General features: G+C 46.6%; 1 protein-coding gene across 4 annotated transcripts in view; it reads left to right on the forward strand.

The window, feature by feature from the left end:
* LOC309393924 (dual specificity phosphatase 29) overlaps positions 1-21,071 on the forward strand; it is a 28,979-nt gene extending 7,908 nt beyond the window's left edge. Inside the window, exons 2-5 of one of the 4 annotated variants that reach the window (XR_014175655.1) lie at positions 12,508-12,726; positions 14,673-14,893; positions 17,303-17,612; positions 17,707-21,071. Coding sequence is in view for 1 of the 4 variants with exons in the window: in XM_081956534.1 (XP_081812660.1) it covers positions 12,551-12,726; positions 14,673-14,893; positions 17,303-17,553 (648 nt within the window). In the remaining 3 variants the exon portion in view is untranslated. Of the gene's footprint in view, positions 1-12,507; positions 12,727-14,672; positions 14,894-17,302 lie in introns of all 4 variants that reach the window. The other 3 variants (XR_014175656.1, XR_014175657.1, XM_081956534.1) reach the window with 3 other exon arrangements.
* Positions 21,072-21,704: the final 633 nt, after the last annotated feature.

The following is a 21,704-nucleotide window of genomic DNA, read 5'->3' on the forward strand; positions in this document are numbered from 1 at the left end:
TCCTGCCTCTGCTGGACTTCGTGCACTCCTCGCAACTGCAATATATGTCCAGAAGCGGCTTTTGTGGCTAATGGGGTTTGGGTTTCCAGCCCAACAGCCCCTGCCACATCTGGACGTCTATTGCAGTCATGAGGAGCGCAGAAAGTACAGCGGAGGCAGAAAGGTTATTGGCGCTTCGCAGAACCCTCCTGCCTCTGCCGGTTGCCCAGCTGGTACCGCTCCATGCGCGTACCTCCTCCTCCTCCTCCCTCCTCTTCCTCTTCATTCCCCAAAGGCTCTTCTCCTTACCGGAGCTTAGCGGGAGCCGTGTAAAAGGGATGGGAGGAAATATATATTATTATTATATATTATATATTATTTCATGATGAGAGGTGAGGCTCTGCCTCCCTTGCCTCCCTTGACCGCACGTCCCTGCCATCATCTGATCCTTCACTCCCAACTATCATAATAATATGAAAGCAGGCTGAGTGCCTTTGGGCCAATCACCAGGAGACTGTGAGTTCTAGTTCTGCCTTGGGCATGAAGGCATGGCCCCTCTCTCTGTCTTAGGCCAATCTACCTCATACGATTGTTGTTGGGGAAAAGAGGAGGAGGAAGTAATATTAGTATGTTCACCATTTTGAGTAATTTATAAAAATAATTAAGGCAGGTTAAAAAAATCCAACAAACTATTCGCATGGGGAAAATAGGAGGTGAGAGCATTAAGGATGTGTGCCACCTTTAGATCTCCCAAAATAAAGGCAGGATATAAGAAGCTTGCCCCCCCAAAATAAAATAAACAATGGTTTGAGAACATTACTCCATGCAATATCTCCTGCAATGAAAAGGAATTAATTTTCAACCCCGGCTTTTCTTTAATATTTTACGATACCAAATCCTTCAGCAGATGTCTCTTATTAGTTTCCTGGTTTTAATATATTTCAATGTAAACACTGGTTTTGATTTTCAATGGCCTCCTAGTATGTCATATAATTTATGGCTCTGCAGTTTAACTATACTACGTTTTTTTTATACTGGAATCCAGTCTAAAAGACAGTCTATAATAGTTTGAAATAAATAGGTTTCCTGATAGAATTCCATCTTCTGGACTCCGACTTTCAGCTTTTAAGCTAATCTTCCTATTTTGGAAAAAAACAACAACCCTTGTCTGAAAGAAAAAAGGGCAATATTGAAGCTTTTGAAAATTTTCCATCCACTTATAACTTGGATCAAAAATTGTTCAAATCTTTGTCCTCTTTTTGAGTAGGAAGAAGTGGTGGCTTCCTATCGGTTCCGACCGGTTCAGCTGAACCAGTAGTAGTTTGGCGGCCTGGGTCACTGGAACCAGCAGCAATCCAGGCCTGCCAGCCCCCCAAACTGGTTCTCCGGGTGGCGCCATTGGCTCCGCCATCTTGTTTTTCGGTTCTGTACATGCACAGAACAATTTTAATTGTACTGCGCATGCGCGCAAGGCACACACACGAGCAAACCGGCAGTAGTGCCTGCTGGAACCGATCCCTGGTAGGAAGAATATATTACACATATTATAATGTTAATTTAGGTTGAATGATTCAGTTGAGGATGGCTGGAGTAACCTATTCATTCATTTTCTTTTCTCTTTTGGCTTGCTCTTTAATTTTAGGACCTACTGTATGAAGTGATTGAAGGAGAATGTATTTTTCTCACATCAGAGTTTAGTTTTTGCCTCGCTAAAAAGATTCTATGGTTACATTGCTTTTTTTGAAAATAAATTATTGTACTCCATGCTCCATGGCATATGCAGCAATGTTTAATACAACCTACGCTGCCATTTCAACAGATTTTAAATACGTAAATATCTTTTGCCATTCATGCATAAACCGAGGAGGCATATGTTATCTATCTATCTATAAATGTGTGTGTGTCTGTGTGTGTGTGTTTCAACATAACTCTGGAACCAGTGGTGGGTTGTCAATTTTGTTACTACTGGTTTGGATGCGCTCATGCACGTGTGCGACGCTTCTGCACATGAGCAGAAACATCCAGGTGGGTGGGAGGAGCTTCCCACCGCCACTATTACTGGTTCGCTTGATTCAGGCCGAACCAGCAGCAACCTACCTCTGTCTGGAATGCGTCAAGCAATTTCAACCAAACTTGGTACAGATTGCTTACTCTACGGAAACAAATACTGTGGGGGTAAGACACTCCTAACACCCCTCAGGATATGTGTTCTCTTAAGATACAACCTGTTGTGCCTTAAAATGGCTTCTTCCATAGTGCCGTAAAATGGCTTCTACTGCACAGTGCAGTCGAGTTGCCATGGTAACGCTTTCACAGTACTCCACATGGAGGCTCCCTCTAGCAAGGGGGGGAAATCCAACATTATAAATTACGTTTGGTCTGGACATTTTCAACAAGGCTTTGATTATCTTTGAGGACGAATGTATGGCCATGATCAATAAAACATTACTGGGGCATGGGGAAAACATTTGTAACTAATGTAATTGTCACTGAAATCAGGGCTTTTCCAGTCTAATACAAGATTGGATAAATACATGGACAATGTCAGGTTATCAGCTACTTTTGTATAAATTGCCCTCATATATTACATTATATCCTTTTTGAAAAGTTTTCAAAGTGTGTCCTTTGTGCTCTTTCACTGCTGGGCGTTTCTTCTCTGCCAATTAATTCCTCCTTTTTTAATTCATGTCTTTCCTTCTCAAACATTTACAGGAAGGAACATTGTTAGATCGGGTAATGAGAAGGCAGGCGCAGGCTTAACGTAACAACAGCTCTTTATTACAGTAGAACAAGTATGTACAATCCAGCAACTGCTTGGTCTGACAGCAGCCCTTTTATAGGGAGCTGTCAGACCACTTAGCCAATAGGATTAAATCTCTGTTCCCGCCGGAACAGAGGACCAGAGTGGAAACTCTGGTAGATCGAGTGAATATCTAACACCCCTCCCCTCTTGGTTGGGATGTTCCTTTTGGTTACAAAGTCCCATAGGTAGGTGGGTCTTTGTCTTACTCTACCAGACATGCGCAGTTCATTTGGAACTGGTTCTTCAGGCAGGTCGGACGGACCTGTCTGCTCTCCAGCTCCGCTCTGTGGAACCTGCTCTAACTTTTCCCAGGCCACGGCTAGAGCTTCTTGGATTTGCTCACTTGGAGCTCGCTGTGGGCCTGCAACAAATTCAAATAAGTTTCCCGGTACCCTCAGGTTTGAGCTGGCTGTAGAAGGAGTGAGCGTTTGCTCCTTTTGGTTAGGGCTTTGGCTGATTTGTTCAGGAGTTTCGTCTGGTGTTCTAAGATTGGAGTGGGAGAGGTGACCACAGAGTTGGTCAACATGCCTCCTCCAATTTCTACCATCCTCTAGCTCTAACAGATAAGAGTGAGGTCCGGTGATGCCTATCACTGTGGCAGGGATCCACAGAGTCCCCCCGGCGTAGTTGTGAGCGTACACCGAGTCCCCTATGCAAAAGTTTCAAATCTTGCTTGTGGAGTCAGGGGGCAATGTGGCAGAATAATTTTGGTGTAGCCGGTCTAAGTGGGACCTTAGTCAGCGACCCATGAGAAGCTCGGAGGGGCTTCTCCCGGTAGTTGCACTTGGCGTGATATGTTGGATTAACAAGTAGTGATCAACCTGTGTTTGCCAATCACCCGCGCCCATCCTAGCAAGGGTCTCTTTTGCAGATCACACCATTCTTTCCACCTGACCATTGGTAGCCGGATGGAATGGCGCGACCAGGGCATGCCTGATTCCCTGACTTGCTAAGTAGGTCTCGAATTGCATGGCCGTGAATTGGGGCCCATTGTCAGAGACCAAGACGTCGGGCAGGCCGTGCGTGGAGAAAAGTCTCTGTAGCACCTTGATGACCACCTCTGCCATGGTGGAGGTCATCAGGGCTACCTCTAACCACTTCGAGTATGCGTCCACAACTACAAGGAACGTTTGACCATGATCGGGGCCAGCAAAGTCAATGTGCACCCTAGACCAGGGTGCTTGAGGGCGCTCCCACTCCTTAGCAGGCCCCTATGGGGAAGCTGGTCTGGATTCCTGGCACAGAGTGCAGGTAGCCACCCATTCTTCTATCTCCCTGTCCATGTTAGGCCACCACACATAGCTCCTAGCCAAAGACTTCATCCTGACAATTCCAGGATGCCCCACATGTAATGCTTCCAATACTGCCTTTTGCAGTTTGTTTGGAACAACCTCCCGGTCCCCCACAGTAAACAGCCTTTGATTACTGACAACTCATCACGTTTAGTAACATACATTTTAACTTTGGCCCCAACAGGCCCCTTGGGCCACCCCCTCCACACCCAGTTCAAAACTTGTTTGATGGTGGAGTCCTTTGCAGAATGATGGGCAACATCATTGGACGAGACAGGTCCAGTGTCCAGGCAGTCGATAAGCAGGACCAGTGTCTCGGGAGTGGGGTCAGCGAGCAGTTCGGGTAGGGGACAGTGGCTCAAAGCATTTGCGTGTCCCAACATGGAACCAGGGCGGTGTATCAGTTTGTAGGAGTAAGCAGCCAGGAAAACAGTCCACCTGGTCATGCGAGGTGACAGCGACACCGGGGTAGGTCAGTCCCCAGCCAGTAGCCCCAACAATGGCTTGTGGTCCATCACAAGTTCAAAATCCCAGCCGTAAAGGTACTTGTGGAACCTTTTAACTCCCGCTACTGCAGCCAAAGCCTCTCGGTCCATTTGGCTGTAGTTTCTTTCTGCGGAAGACAAGGTTCTTGAGTAGAACACAATAGGGGCTTCTGTGCTGTTGAGCATGCAGTGGCTAAGGACAGTCCCGACGCCAAAAGGGGATGCGTCGCAGGTTAACACCAACGGCAGGGTCTGGCTGTACTGGACCAGCAGGGAGTCAGCAGTCAGAAGGCGCTTGACTGCGGCGAATGCGGTGGCCTCGGCTCAGCCCCAGGACCACTTGGTGTTCTTAGCCAGGAGACAATGCAATGGTTCAGCGACGGTGGCTTTCTGTTTGAGAAAGACGCTGTAGAAATTAAGGAGCCCGAGGAACGCCTGCAGCTCGGCTTGAGTGCGGAGTGTGGGGGCTTCCTGAATGGCTTTTACTTTTTGTGATGTCGGGTGAATCCCAGAGCCATCGATCATGTACCCCAGGAATTCAACCTTTGGTACATTAATTTTGCATTTTTCTTTTTTGAGCCGGAGGCCTTTTTCGCAAATTCGGGTCAAAACCGTTCTTACTCTTTTTAAAAGTTGTGCCTCGTTTGCAGCCGATACCAAGATGTTGTCAAAATAGAGGACGACTCCTGGTATCCCCTGCAAAAGCCATTCCATGACGCTTTGGAACAGTCCAAGGATGATACTAACTCCAAATTGCAGGTGGTGGCATTTGAATGCACCACTGTGCATCACGATGGCTTGAGCCTCCACTGTGGCGCCATCTACAGGCAACTATTGGTATGCCTGCGCCATGTCCAATTTCGCAAAAAAATTTCCTGGGCCTAGCAAATGGAGTAGGTGCTGTACAATGGGTACAGGGTAAGTGCTTTGTTGTAGCGCGTTGTTTATTGTACATTTATAGTCCGCGCAGATGCAGACTGACCCGTCCGGATTGACCGGGGTCACAATAGGGGTCTCCAAGCGTGCATAGTCGACTGGTTCTAGGATTCCCTGGCTCACAAGCGTATCAATTTCCCTATTGATTTTAGGGCGGAGAGCGAAAGGTACTCTCCTGGGCTTAAGTCTGTTAGGTGCTATGTTGGGGTCCAAGCTAAAAGAGATTGGCGTCCCCACATACTTACCGAGGCTGGAAACGAAGACGTCCTCAAACTCCTTAAAGATGGCCTCGGCGCCGTCATCTTTCACGGAGTTGATTCCAGTCACTTCCAACCCCAGGGTTTGAAACCAATTGAGCCCCAGGAGGCTCTGCAGGGGTGCACTGGCCACGGTCACTGGGAGCTTGGCGCAGAAGTCCTTGAAGCATACCCGGAAGGTGCCTTGGCCCACAATTGGGACTCGGTTCCCCTGGTAATCACGCAGGTTGATGTCTGGAGTGCGAAGGTGCTGTTTTTTCAGGCTCGGGATGGCTTGCTTCAGGGTTGACCATGAGATGATCATTAAAGATGATCCATGGTCGATTTCTAGCTCACAGGGAGCGTCCTCAATGAGGATGGTGACCTTCAGCTTTTTTGGCCACCTAGTGCGGACTTGCCCTATCCCAGTGTGATAGGTAACTTTTAGTTCTCTCTCTGGGCGCCGTTTTGGTTTTTGCCAGGTCCCTGGGTTGGGCTTCTGTTGGTGGCTTGGAGTGGTTTTTGGCTGCCAAGTGGTGGCATGGAATTCGCTCCGGCACACTTTGGCAATGTGCCTCTTCTTATCGCAACGCTGACAGATTGCGTCTCGGAAACAACAGGTAGACCGGGCATGGTCTCCTCTGCAGCTAGCGCAAGGTGGCAAACGCAAGTTGAATTTTCACGCCGGCACATGCGGTAGCTGTTATCTTCACTGTCAGAGGGCTCTTGTTCTGCGGCCTCATGATGGATGCACATTTGCTTCTGCGCTGTTTGTGGCACATTATGTTGATGCTGCAAGGCTTCCGTGGACTTGTCTGCGGATTTGGACACCCTGGCCTCATCAAGTGCAATCTGCAGAGACATGTTTGATCTGGCAAGCAAACGTCTCTGCAAATTAATGTCCCGCACACCACAGATTATGCAGTCTAATATTAAGTCGTCCAGGTCACAGAACTCGCAATAAGTCGCTGCCTTTTGCAGTGCCGCCACATATTGATTGATGGATTCGCCTTCCTTCTGATTTCTAATGTTGAATTTGTGGCGGCGAACGTGCCTCAATGGTTTGGGTGCATAGTGGGTCTTCAGGGTCTGCTGTAACGCCGCCCAAGGAACCGCTTGGAGCGGAGTTGGCTCCGATAAGTTCTTCGTGGTTTCAAAGACCTCTCTGCCACAATACCCCAGAAAGAGGTTCTTCTTTCGGGTTTCTGGGACACCCATGAGGTCGTTTGCCTCGAGGAAGCATTCGAATCGTAACATATACGATTCCCAGTGTTCAGCCACCAGATCATACGGAATTGGCGGGGCGTGCATGGCCATTCTTGGTTGAGGCAATTCGAATTTGCCGCTCAAAATGGTAGCTCAATGCCGCGCAGAAGCTCTGGGCTTGATCTACTTGCTGGATGTCTCGTTGTTCGTTTCTTCGCCTATCTGCCTCTCAATCCCACCTTTGTCGCCAGTGTTAGATTGGGTATTGAGAAGGCAGAGACAGGCTTGTGGTAACAACAGCTCTTTATTAACAGAATAACAGCATGTACAATCCAGCAACTGCTTGGTCTGACAGCAGCCCTTTTATAGGGAGCCATCAGACCTCTTAGCCAATAGGATTAAACCTCTGTTCCCATTGGAACAGAGGACCAGAGTGGAAACTCTGGTAGCTAGAGTGAATATCTAACAAACATCTTTTAAAAATCAACTTTGTTGCCCTTTTTGCATTTTCCATATTTTATTGGAAGATAGAGGATTTTATTGCTGCTCAGGTGTTTTTATTCTTTTTGTACAGTTCATCTCTAAAAATTTCCTGTTCCTCTCGAAAAGAACAGAAGTACAAAAGTCATTTGAAACAATTAGTAACTAACAGCGGTTTGAAATGCTTTAAATCCAGGGGGGGTGTCAAACTTGGTTTTGTTGAGGGCCACATCAGGGTTGTGTTTGATCCAGCCCCCAGGCCTTGAGTTTGACACCCCTGCTTTAAATCGTCCTCCCTCTTCTATTAAGTCAGCTTGGACAAGATAGCAGAGGACAGTGATGGTTAACCTTTTTGTTGCTGAGTGCCAAAAATGCGACGGGTGCGCATGCGATACCGTGCGTGCATGTCAGCACCCATAATGCAAAGTGTGCCCCCACATGCACATGTACGCACAACCCCCCCCCCATGCTCCCCCCCCAATGTGTGCCTCACTACTCCCCTCCAAGCTGAGTTTGTTATTTCCTCCAGGGGGTCAGGGGAGGCCATTTTTGCCTTCCCAAGGCTCCAGGAAAGCCTTCAGAGTCTGGGGAGGGCAAAAAACAAACTTCCGGTAGGTCCATTGGGCCTACTTTTTGCCCTGCCCAAGCTCTGGAGGCTTTCCTGAAGCCTGGGGAGGGCGAAAACAGCCTCTCCCAGCCCTCCAGAAGGCCAAAAATCAGCTGGCTGGCACATGCATGCACACTGGAGCTGAAAGCTCATGTGCTGGCAGATATAGCTACGGGTGCCACCCGTAGCATGCGTGCCATAGGTTCGCCATCACGGGCGTAGGATATAACTTCTGTTAAGATCTTTGTTTGCTATTGCTATTATAATGATTATTTCTATTGCAATACAGGTAGTCCTAAACTTACAACAGTTCATTTAGTGACCGTTCAAAGTTACAACAGCATTGAAAAAAGGGACTTATGACTGTTTTTCACACCTATGACCACTGCATCATCCCCATGATCACATGATCAAGATTCAGATTCTTGGCAACTGACTGGTGTTTATGACGGGATCTGTGTCCCGGGGATCACACGATCCCCTTTTGTGACCTTCTGACAAGCAAAGTCAATGGGGAAGCCAGATTCACTTAACAATAATGTTACTAAGTTAATATCTGCAGTGATTCACTTCACAACCATGGCAAGAATGGTCACAAAAATGGGACAAAACTCATTTAACAAATGTCTTAGCAACTTAGCAACAGAAATTTTGGACTCAGTTGTGGTCGTAAGTCAAGGACTTCCTGTATAACAGATTATAGGTCCAACTGCAGTGGTTCACAAAAACCAAGATCGTCTTTCTGTGTGTGTGTGTGTGTGTGTGTGTGTGTGTGTCTCTGTCTGTCTGTCTGTCTGTCTGTCTGTCTGTCTACAGTAATAACAACAGCACTTATATTTATATACAACTTCATAGTGCTTTATAGTCCCCTCTAAGCAGTTTACAGAGTCAGCCTCTTGCCCCTACAATCTGGGTCCTCATTTTACCAACTGAAGAAGGATGGAAGGCTGAGTCAACCTTGAGCCTGGTGAGATTCGAACTGCCGAATTGCAGGCAGTCAGCAGAGGTAGCCTGCAGTACAGCACTCTAACCACTGCACTATGTTGTATGGCTGTGTCTACCTGGCAAATAGAGCCATGGTGGCACAGTGGTTAAAATGCAGAATTGCAAGCTGACTCTGCCCATTGCCAGCAGTTCGATCCTGACCAGTTCAAGGTTGACTCAGCCTTCCATACTTTCGAGGTTGGTAAAATGAGGGCCCAGATTGTTGGGTGCAACGTGTTGACTCCATAAACCTCTTAAAGAAGGCAGTAAAAAGGCTATGAAGCTGTATATAAGTCTAAGTGCTATTGCCACTTTTTCTAGATTGTAGGCCCGTGATGGCAAACCTATGGCACGCATGCCACAGGTGGCACGCAGAGTCATATTTAGTGGCTCACCAGCCCTCAGCTCTTTTCAGAGGGCCAGGGGAGGCTGTGTTTGCCCTCCTCAGGCTTTAGGGAAACCTCCAAAGGCTGGGGAGGGCAGAAAATGCCCCCAATGGGCCAACCGGAAGTTCATTCCTGAACTTCCGATTGGGCCAATGGGGACCATTTTTCACCCTCCCCAAGCTTCAGGAAAGCGGGGGGGGGGGGTTGTGCACACAAGCACAGGTGGGCGGGAAGATTGAGTGGGCATGTGCCCACATTCTCAATTTTGGCACGCCGTAAGAAAAAGTTTCACCATCCCTGTTGCAGGGCATCAGGCACACCATCCACCAGCAGAGTTGTCCTTGTCATACCCCCTTGAAATGAATAGAGGCCACTCAAGGATACAACTCTGCTTCCCTCCCCTAAAATCCAGTACATCTCCAGGGCTCTCCTCCAGATTCCCAGATCTGCTGTTGGGCTTTGCATTGATGCCTTTTCAAGCCAACTGTAAAAAAAAAAACACACCTGGAGAATCTCAGAGCCCTGGACTTTGCTTGGGAAACCCTGTTCATTCCTGCCTGAGAGTTGAGGAGAGTCAGCCAAGTTTCTGGTCCAGAGAAATTTAGGAGGTAATTTCTCTTCTTCGTTATCACAGTCTGTCAAATTTCTCAAAGGTAACTGGCCTGCCAATTCTATTCCATTAACTGTTTTTGAGTAGTATTAATAGCCTTGTACTGTACATTGTTGTGGAAATTCAGAATCTCTTTGCCAGTTGAACTGTCTAACAATGGACATTCTATCCAGCAATCTCCAGGTTGAATCTTCTGAAAGAACTAAACAGGCAGGTTTGGTAAGTCCTAGCCAGAGATAAAGATGGTCTTTCAAAAATGAGGGTCTGAAATTGAGGGAGATCCTTCTTTCTTGGCATTAGAGCCCATTTTTGCTCAGAGAAGAATCTTAAAAGGGATTTCAGCTGGACACAACGAGCTCCAATATTAATAAATGTCAAATCCAGTCTAAACGTCTGGCTGACTTTGTGTTTTGACCTAGGCTTCACAAAATCACGAAGCAGCCTCCTTGTCTTGATAAAACCCCTTTTTATTAAGCTAGTGTGAGTTCCTCTCATTCACATCCAGCAAAGTCCCGGCAAACAGTCTTTCAAGGGTGAATTTACAACCACAGACCTTATCAGGCTTGGAGAGCTGCCAGGATGATATCTTCCAAACGCAACGCTGTACAAGAAAATACTTGGCAAGGAGTCTCTGAGAGTCACGAACAAATCTTCACTCCAATGAAGCGAACTAATTGTCTCCTGCAAACTCCACGCCCTTTTCGCTCCTCTTTATTCCCTATGGGAGGGGCCATTCACTGTCCACCTGTGCCTTTACTCCTGAGTTGACCTTTGCTCCTTAACTGTTCCCTTCTCCTGGAAGCTCTGCACATGCGCACATCGGGAACAGGCTCCAGCTGTTCTTCTGCCCCGCTGATCTCTGACTCCAAAGGCAGCTGATAACTGTCAGGTGGCCCTGGTCCCATCTCTGCCTCCGACACAGAGCCCTCATCAGAGCGTCCCCCAGACTCCAGGACTGGCCCATGTTCCTCCCCAACCTCCTCACTGTCTGAGTCTGCCACTAGCTCTGCTGGCTGCTGGTGGGCCACAACAGTGTGCAACCAACCGTAGTAATAATAATATTTATGAAACAGGTATGGTCTCCATCTCTCAACAACTCTGGGTGGCTCACACCAAACAAATTACGATCAGATCAGTAAAATATAACAGTTAAAAATAAAAGATAGCTAGCCCAATGAAGCAAAGGCCTCAGTCTTCTTTCTCTAAAGGCCCGAGTGAAGAGCTAGGTTTTATGGTTCTTCTAAGCTGTAGCAGATTGGATGTCTATCAAGATTCTCAGCCATCCAGGTCATGGTTATCCCAAAGGATGCTTTTTCAAGAGGCAACTGGACTTCTTGGTTTTTCTTTGAAGACGTTTTGCTTCTCATCCAGGAAGCTGCTTCCGCTCTGACAGGTTGGTGTGGAACGGAAGGATTTATACTCTTTGCAGGCAGCTGGTCATTTGCATTCTTTTTAGAGAGATGTTGAGGCCACCTTGGAGGTTTATCTGCATCCTCAGAGTCACCTGAGTAGTGCAAATGGATGTGGAGGTTGGAACTGTTGAAAGGACTGTGTAAAAAGACAAAGGCCATTCTTTTGAAGACAGCAAAGTCCACATTTCGGACAGAGAGGACTGCTGGTATGAAAGAGGGGTCAAAGAGGTCATCTATGTCAACATTGAACAGTTCTCTCTCTCAACAGAGGGGGAGGGATACGACATCATCTATCTCCAGTCTACAATACCATCCTTCCAATAAAACTCCAGGTGGTCTTAATGACTCATTAAAAGAATGCAAATGACCAGCTGTATAAATCCTTCTATTCCCCATCATCCAGTCAGAGCTGAAGAAGCTTCTTGTATGAGAAGCAAAACTTCTTCAAAGAAAAACCAGAAAGTCCAGTTGCACCTTTGGGACAGCAGAATGGACCCATCTACGTCTCAAGACGAACCTCATTCCAGAGGGCAGGTGCTGCTACAGAGAAGGCGCATTTCCAAGGTCCCAACAAATGTTTAATGGTTTAATCAAAGGAAGCTGAAGGGCACCAGACCTGCAAGATTAAATTCAGCTGCGAAGACGCTATAGAAGATATCTCAAGTAATCGAGCCCTGTGTCCAGAGGTGGTATTCAGCAGGTTCTGGGAGAACCAGTAGCAGAAATTTTGAGTAGTTCGGAGAATCGGTAAATATCACCTCTGACTATTCACCCCCATCTATTCTCTGCCTCCCGAGTCCCAGCTGATTGGGAGGGAATGAAGATTTTACAGTATCCTTCCCCTGCCACGCCCACCAAGCCACACCCACAGAACTGGTAGTAAAAAAATTTGAATCCCACCACTGCCTGTGTCATATATCAGCCTTCATAATGAAGGCCCTCAACCTTTTCCCCATTAGAAGACTTTCTTTTCTCTGGTTCCATAAGAATTACTTTTCCAACCACTGCTCTAAGGTAATCCAGGGATTCAGAAGCTCTACCTGCCTATATATTTCCCACCCATCTCACTTTTTCCTTGTTGTTTATTCCAGGATCCGAGCTTTCTATGTGCCAGCTTTGGACTCTTGAGACCAAATGTCTTCATCTGCTGTGAAATCTGGAAAAAGAAGTGCTTACGCAGCGGTTAAAGTAGATCCAGAGAGTGACTATTGTACACCTGGAGCATTTGATTTGGAGAGGCTCTTTTGGAAAGGAAGCCCCAAATACACGCATGTCAACGAAGTCTGGCCAAACCTCTACATAGGAGATGAGTAAGTTGTGTCAAAAAGCCAAGAGATTTTCATTCCAGGTAATCCTTGACTTATAACCCGACGTTGAGCCCAATCTTTCTTTTGGACATAGTTGTTAAGTGAGTTTTGCTCCATCTTATTGTTGTGGCCCACCAGCGGCCAGCAGAGCTAGTGGCAGATTCGGACAGTGAGGAGGTTGAGGAGGAACATGGACCAGTCCTGGAGCCTAGGTCATACCACTTATGATCCTTCTTGCCACAGTGAATGATGGCAGTTGCTACATTAATAGTAGGGTTGTGAAATGAATCTGGCTTCCTGATCAACTTGGTTTGTCAGAAGGTCGCAAAAACTGATCACGTGACCCTGGGACCCTGCAAAAGTGTCACAAAGCCATTTATCAAGCATCGAAGTTGTAATCATGTGATCCTCAAGATGCTGCAATGGTTATAAGTGTGAAAAACAGTCACAAGTAACTTTTTTCAGTCCCATTGTAAGCAAATGGTTATAAGTCGAGAGCTACCTGGATGGGTCTATGACAGGGGTGTCAAACTGAAGGACCGCGGGCCAGATCTGGCCTGTGGGGTGCTTAGATGTGGCCCACAGGACTGCCCTGGAAACAGTGGAGGACTGGCCCGCAGTGTCTCTGCCAGCAAAATCAGAGCCCATGAGGGTTGCATGCAGCCCTCCCGGGCTCCGTTTTCGCTTGAAGAGGGCTGTTGGACATCAAGCTAGTCATGCCTACCCTGGCCATGCCCACCCCAGCCACGCCCACTTGGCCCACTGAGGTCTAACACAACCCTAATGCAATCCTCAATGCAATTCAGTTTGACACCCCTGGTCTATGACGGCCAACTCGGTCAATGGTCTATGACGGCCAACCACGGCCAACTCGCCATGGCCAACACATCATGGCTACCTCACCACAGTCAACTTGCCACAGCCAACTCACTACGTGACAAGACTTACACTAATTACACTAATATCAAAGAAATGATGGGATAGAATCATTAAAGAAAGGAGGGAAAGAATGAAATGTGAATGGCAAAGATTAAAATAATTTTATTTATTTTAAATAATTAAATAGAATTGTTAAATTGTCCTGTAGCAGGTTGTCCCATGGTGAGTTAACCATGGCAAGTTGTTCCACAGCAAGTTGGCCGTGATGAGTTGGCCTTGGAGAGTTGGCCATGGAGAGTTGGCCATGGAGAGTTGTCCCACAGCGAGTTGGCCCTGATGAGTTGCCTGTGGAGAGTTGGCCATGATGAGTTGTCCCAGTGAGTTGGCAATGAGTTGGCTGTGGAGAGTTGGCCGTGCTGAGTTGGTCATCGTGAGTTTACTGCAGCAAGTTGGCTGTGGCAAGTTGCCCCATTCCCACCTGTGTCAGGCCTGCGGCCATCTTTTCTTTTGAACCTCAGGCCTGCCATACTTTCTATTATTCTAATATGCATTATCTATTGTGGGAAAATGGGAGGGAGGATTATACGTAGTTGGATGATATGTAGCCATAACAAAAATCTTTCTAGAAAGCCAAGGTCATCCTTTGTCTCTGCACCTGGCCAGAACTGGATGGGTGGAACTGCCAGTATGGCAGTGGAAGGTTGGACCATGTGATGGACCATTGTGGGTATGGGGGCAGGATCTTGAACTTTCAACTGGGTGGGAAAACTGGGAAGCTTTCAGATTTGGATTTTCCCAGATGTTCCAACATGGCTCTCTTAATAAATGGGAACTTTGAGGAATCTTTTGCCTCGGACTCTGATTTACTTTTGGATGCTATTTGGAACCTGGAACCTGTATCCGAAGCAGGGAGGGGTGCAAAAATCTAGATGGCCACTGTGACTGTGGGATCAGAGCCCTGGTCGCTTTGAAACGTGTCATTCAAAGGGGAAATAGATGGGGCTCGTATGGTTGTGGCCACCCATTTGGATTGTTGTCAAATAAAAGAAGCCCTTTCTGCTTTGGCCCAGGAAAACGGCACTTGATCGGTACAGCCTGGAGAAAGCTGGCTTCACCCATGTGCTCAATGCAGCCCATGGACGATGGAATGTGGATACTGGGCCCAACTATTACGAAGACATGGCCATCCAGTACCATGGAGTGGAGGCAGACGACCTTCCCACCTTCAACCTGAGCCAGTTCTTCTACTCTGCTGCCGAGTTCATCCACGAAGCACTCCAGGATGAGACCAGTAAGCCCACCTAAAGCTTGCAAGCGACTGATGCGCGGGTTCACTCCACACCCATAGTTTCTTATATCTTGGGTTGAGGAATCCTTAAGGGGAAAATGTTTTGCCCCAGATTCTTTGAATGCCACAACTACACAGTTCCTACCCATCTAGGGCTCTTCATCTCTTTACAACAGGGGTGTCAAACTCAACTTCATTGAGGGCTGCATAAGGGCTGTGGTTAACCTTGGGGGTGTGGCAAAGGTGGGATTCAGCAGGTTCTGACCAGTTCTGGAGAACCGGTAGCGGAAATTTTGAGTAGTTCGGAGAACCAGTAAATGCCACCTCTGACTGGCCCCGCCCCCATCTATTCTCTGCCTCCTGAGTTCCAGCTGATCGGGAGGAAATGAGGATTTTGCAGTATCCTTCCCCTAGAGTGGGGAGGGAGTGGAGATTTTGCAGTATCCTTCCCATCACACCCACCAAGCAACACCCACAGAACCGTTAGTAAAAATGTTTGAATCCCACCAGCGGTGGATGGGCATGGCTGACTGTGTGGGCATGGCGAGCTTGATGCCACTCTCCAAACTGCTGGCATCTTTCCTCCTCACTCTGGGTAGACCTGACCTGATCTTTCCTCGCCATTGGGTAGACCAGGACAGCCCTGCAGGCTGGATCTGACCACATTGTAGGGCGAATCTGGCCCGTGGGCTTTGAGTTTGACACCCGTTTTAAATGATCGATTCAAATATGAATCAGGATAAGAATATTCAGAGTCCCTACACTCAAAGCTATGGAAAACTCTTTAGCATCCTGAGAACTAAAGGCCTTGCAAGGCTTTCAGTTAAATAGGTGTCAAAATTCTCTCCCACATAACTGCCCACTGTAGACATCTTCAGGGTGAAAAAACTATAACAGGCACAAGTATCTTGTGTTGGATTGTATCACTTGTTTTTCACCTACATTCCACCTTCCAAGCCTATAGGTCAGCGATGGCGAACCTTTTTTGGCTCGCGTGCCACAAATGGGGGGAGCGCAGGGGGGTCGAGTGCGGGCGTGCCGACCCATAATGCAATGCACGACCCCCCAGTGCGCATGCACGCACAATGCGTGACCCCCCGATTCTTTCATGTTTTTTTGCCATCCCCAGGCTCTAGAGGCTTTATAGGAACCTGGGGAGGGCGAAAAGAGACTCCCCCGACCCCCCGGAGGCCCTCCGGAGGCTTCAGGGACTGTCTGGAGGCTTCCCTGAAGCATTCGGAACGCTTAAAACCACCCTCCGAGCGCTCCGAAGGCATCAGGGAAGCCTCGGACGGTCCCTGAAGCCTTCGGAACGCTTAAAACCACCCTCCGAGCAACCCGGAAGTCACTTTTTGCCCTCCCCAGGCGCCTATAAAGCCTCTGGAGCCTGGGGAAGGCGAAAAATAGCTTTTAAAAAGGTGAACTCAGCTGGCCAGCGCGCGCATGCACCCTGGCCAGCTGACAGGGCAGCACCTCGCGTGCCCTGACAAATGGCTCCGCGTGCCACTTGTGGCACGCGTGCCATAGGTTCGCCATCACGGCTATAGGAGGATCAGAGGCTTCTGCAGGAGGTCAAAAATGTCAAGATGGCCTGCATCTTTATATGTGAAGTTAGGGTGTTACTATCAGGAAGATAAGTTACATGTGGCACTGTTTATTCCTTCTTAAAAATAAAGTACCCTGCAGGTTGAGCTCAACCTAGTAAAGTGAGTAAAATCTTTGCCATTGTTCTGTTTCATTTTTGCGATTAGACAATGACTTAGAGTGGTCTTTTACATTGAACAGTGCAAGTCAAATTAGAAGTGTACCCTAACTTGTGAGAAAATAGACCTTTGGTGCTAAGATTTGAAGGGCATTTTTTCTATTCTGCTTAAAAGAAAAGCATGTGGCCTTTCTCCCTCTCCTTCTCTTTGCCCCTTTCTTTTTCTCTCTCCCTTTCTCTCCTTCTCCTTCTCTGTCCCTTTCTTCTTCTCTCTTCCTTTCTCCATCTCTCTCCCTTGCTCACTCTCCTTCTTTCCATCTCTTTGCCTCTCTCCCTCTCCTTCTTTCCATCTCCCTCTCTTGCTCCCTCTCCCTTTCTCCATCTCTCCCCCCTCTCTTTCTCCCGCAAGCATGAGCTACATCTAAACTACTGTTTACATCACTGAAATGTGGCTTGACTCTATTCCTGTTTTCCTGTCCATTTCATGGATTTCAAGAGCTCTTGTTCTCATGAATCTTAAAGCCCACAAGGAGCACTGTAGTGGATTCTTTAAAAGACAGTCACCACTGGATCCTAAGTTTCAAGATCCTTGCACCCGCTGAGACCCCTGTGGATCTGTGCATTATCCAAGAGCACAAAGTCTAAGTCTCTGATGCCAAATCTCTGTGTTTTCTCTGTCTCTCTCTGTTTTGGTTTCTTGATCTTTGCAGACAAGATCTTGGTCCACTGTGCCATGGGGCGTAGCCGCTCAGCAGCCTTGGTCTTAGCCTATCTGATGATTTACAAGCACATGACTGTGGTGGATGCCATTGGCCAGGTCCTCCAGCACAGATGCATCCTTCCAAACCGCGGGTTCCTGAAACAGCTCCGGGAACTGGACATAAAGCTGGCCTTGGAAAGGAAAAATGGCACCAGCAGGCTCAATTCAAGCAAAGAGGAGAAAGCCCACGCAGAGATTTAACATTCCGTTTCTTGGAAAATAAGTAGCTACAAAATAATCAAGGAGTGTGAAACCATTAGGTAAAGAGAGTCATTTGTTACCAACTAAGGAAGGAACGAGGTGGGAGCGGGGAGATGGCTGCAATCGGAAGCCCTTAAAATGTCTTATTTTCAGCTTGATTATACGCAGAGAAGGAGCGACGGAGGGCAGCCTTTTAATAGGGAGCTTGCAGAAGATGAGGAAAGCAGCTCTTCTGCAGAAAAGGAGAAAGGAACTCCTGCAACCAAGTCTGGCGATGACACAATATTTAACAGTGTACAGTGTGCAGAAAGAGAATATATACAGTGTGTAAGTCTGGGTCGAACTGTGGAGTCCTGGGGACTTTCTGAACTTGGTTGTTGCTTCACAGATGTTTTATTACCCAGCTGGGCAACATCAACAGGGCACCGATGTATTTAAGCAAATCTGCACGCAAAGCACCAACCCCAGAGAGCACCAAGGACTCCAGAGTATGCAAAAAAAGAAGAGCAACTTACTTGGAGAACCAAACAGCACCTAAAACAGATCATCGTCATCGTTGTTGTTGTTGTCATTGTCATCGTTATCTTAAATCACTCCACTGCGGGATGAAATCCTTTGGATCATTAACTACTTACTAACCACATCAGAGCAGCATGTTAGATTATAATCCATAAACTTGAATAAAGAAATCTTCATTTTGTAGTGGATCAATTTAGGATTATTATCATCATCATCACTAACACCACCAACAAATCGAGGTTAACACACATAATTATTTTCTTCGGAGGGGACGATGACTTGCGCTTCCCTGGGTGTCCTTTTGTTTTTAAACAATACCAGTGAAGCACAAATAATCACCTCTAGATGCAAATTAGCAGGACCAGATAAGCTGTCCACAAATATTTTTGTGGGAGTTTTGTTAAGAGAGAGCAGTTGAACACTTGTGAAGTTCTTGGCATAGATGGTGGTCAGCAGAGGTGGTATTCAGCCGGTTTGGACTGGTTCGGCCAAACCAGTAGTGGAAATTTTGAGTTCAGAGAACCGGCAAATACTGGTTGGCCCCGCCCCTGTCCTATATTCCTTTGGTTTTTTTTAGCTCAGCTGATTCGCGCGGTAGAGTGGATTGCCGCACCTCAGCTGAGCTTAAAAAAACAGCTCAACTCACCAGTGCTGACACCGAGGCCGGTCTTTGAGTGCTGCGTGCGCAAAGCGCTCTCTCATAGAACTGGTAGGAAAAGATTTGGAATCCCACCACCGGTGGTCAGGTGCTCACATTTGTTCCCACCAAGTTTCTGAGCAGAATTATTTTATATTATTTTGTCACTGTATTTAACTTTCCCTCAATATCATTTGGAAATATTTTGGATTTGCCCCATGGGCCGGGACGACAAAACCCATAACTTTTTAATCAATGGCGGACACTTTTCCTGGAGATATGGAGGAAGATTTCAAATTCTTAAATGCTACGAGCATGACCAGTTTTCAACACTGAACCCATTTTTCTTCTTCAGATTTAATTTCAGTTATTTATTTATCGTCACGTCTTTCAGAAATCATTTCTGGACATCTAAAGCCGCAGCAGATGAACCTAGAAGTGAGGTATTCACCTACATCCAGCTCCCTTAAACTATGTTCCATTATTCCTTCTATCTGTGAGAATTCCACCTTCTTGAAATGGAAGAGTTTGATAGATTTGGGCATGCTTGGTCCCTAGAGCCTGGCCACGGGTCGATCTTCAATTATTTGAAGGGATGTCAAAGACAGAGTACCCCATTGAGCAAAACGTGGAGAGGCAGACCATGGTTTAATGTTAGGAAGAGCACTTCAGCAACCACGGAGCAACTTATCATGGCGGTTTCTGGGATTACAATCACTTACATCAGGGGTGTCAAACTCGATTTGATTGAGGGCCATATCAGGGTTGTGTTTGACTTCAGGGGTCCAGGATGGGCGTGGCCAGTTTGACATCATTCGTGTCAGGGGTGCCTTTGGTGGCTCTACCAGGGAAAACGGGTTCTCGAGCTTCGTTTCCAGCTGCGACCGCCTCCTGCAACCTTCTGCCAGTGAAAACAGTGCAGCACGCAGCCCTCACGAGCTCAATTTTTAGCTGCGATGTCTTCCTGCAACCCTCTGCCAGGGAAAACGGAGCTTGGAAGAGCTGCATGCGGCCCTCCCAAGCTCCATTTTCCCTGGCAGAGGCACCGCAGGCCAGACCTTCGCAGTTTCTAGGACGACCCCATGGGCCAAATCTAAGCACCCCATGGGCTGGATACGGCCCCTGGCCCTTGAGTTTGACACCTCTGACTTAGACGGAAAGGTTGAACAGCTATTTGCTTAAAGTGTACTGTAAGGGGAGGCAGATTCATTCTAATGCCTCTGTGAGCATGATACAAAAACATGATGGGAAAATGTGATGAAATATTAAAATACAACCAAATGAGCATCAAGGCCACTGGATAGAGTTATCAGGAGTTAACCTCAACTCAAGGCATCTTTAACCCTTTGCACTATGGTGCTGGAGAAGATTTCTGCAAGTCCCTTGGACTGCAAGGCGATCCAACTGGTTAGTCCTAGAGGAGATCAACCCTGACTGCTCTTTAGAAGGCCAGATCTCAAGAAGGAAACTCAGAGACTTTGGCCACCTAATGAGAAGGAAGGACTCACTGGAGAAGAGCCTTATACTGGGAACGATGGAGGACAAAAGAAGAATGGGATGACAGAGAATGAGGTGGCTGGATGGAGTCACCGAAGCAGTCGGCGTGAGCTTAAATGGACTCTAGAGGATGGTAGAGGACAGGAAGGCCTGGAGGAACGTTGTCCATGGGGTCGCGATGGGTCAGACACAACTTTGCAACTAACAACAATAACAAGGCATCTTGATTTTAGAACTGCAATTATTTTATCTGGATTAGGCTTTATTTTGTTTTTTTCATTTTCGCTCACTCAACTGACTCTGTAAACCGCTTAGAGAGGGCAGTAAAAGGACTATGAAGTGGTATATGTCTAAGAGCTACGGCTATTTTGAGTCAGGTCCTGTGATCTAGAACCAATGGCAAGAATCATCATTATTTCCAACTGCATCAGTTATCTCAAGACAGTAGGCTAAAGTGGCTCATAATTTATTTTTATGTCAAAATGTACAGCTTGTTTTTGTTTTGTTTGAGTGACTGACTAAAAAGTTAACATAAATACAAGAAGTTTCACCGTGTGTACTTTTTATACATGGATGGAACCACTTTTGGCTCGTACTGTCACTCTGAACAGGTACAAAGGCTATCAAAGGGGGCAGGGGGAGAAAAGGAAACCATATAAACAGACACAAATACCATTTGCTTTTTTTTTTTTTACATGCGTTCTTTAAACTTCATTTGACCTATTCACACGCTACTGTTCTATTTACTTTTCTTAAAAAATAACTCCCGTATTTTATAAAGGTAGAAAAATCTACAGATGGAATGAAAATGTAAAGTTTAGAGGCATTTCCATAAAATAGCAACTTTACACCAAATTCACAATTTTTTTAAAAAAAAAAATTCCTGCAAATTTATCCGCATATGAAAATGTTTCAAAAAGTTGATTACACACAGATAATGCTTCCCTCAAACAATGTTTGTATCTTAATTTTTTTTTTAAAAAAACCTGTGTAACAGTAAGCTGCCTTCCCCTCCCCCTCCTCCACTTCTTAACCGAAAATGATCTGTTATCTGAACAAAAAAGGAGAATAATCTTTATGAAATATTTGCCATTCAAAGGTGCAATTCACCATGATAGTCTTCTGGATCAGTTCCGGGGGGGGGGGGGGACGGGGGGGACGGACGGACACATCAGATTTGTGCAATCACAAAGATGAATTTCCCAATGAACAGCACCCAGAAACTGATCAAATCAAAATTGGAATCATTTTCAATGCTTTTTTAAAAAAATCTAATTAGCAAAAATATATATGTATGTATGCGTGTAAGTATATATATATATATATATATATTAATACCTCTTAAAGAGGAACAACCTAATCAAGGCAAAAGACTCACCAATTAAGGAAATGGCTTACTGTTAAGCACAACACTTGTACAGTACTACAAAACGCACTGTCACTAACAAAGACAGCGGCATGCAGAAGTGTCCACTTTGAGGAACAAAATAATCCAACG

This window comes from Natrix helvetica (assembly GCF_964273705.1).
Source record: "Natrix helvetica genome assembly, chromosome: 5".
NCBI lineage: Eukaryota > Metazoa > Chordata > Lepidosauria > Squamata > Natricidae > Natrix > Natrix helvetica.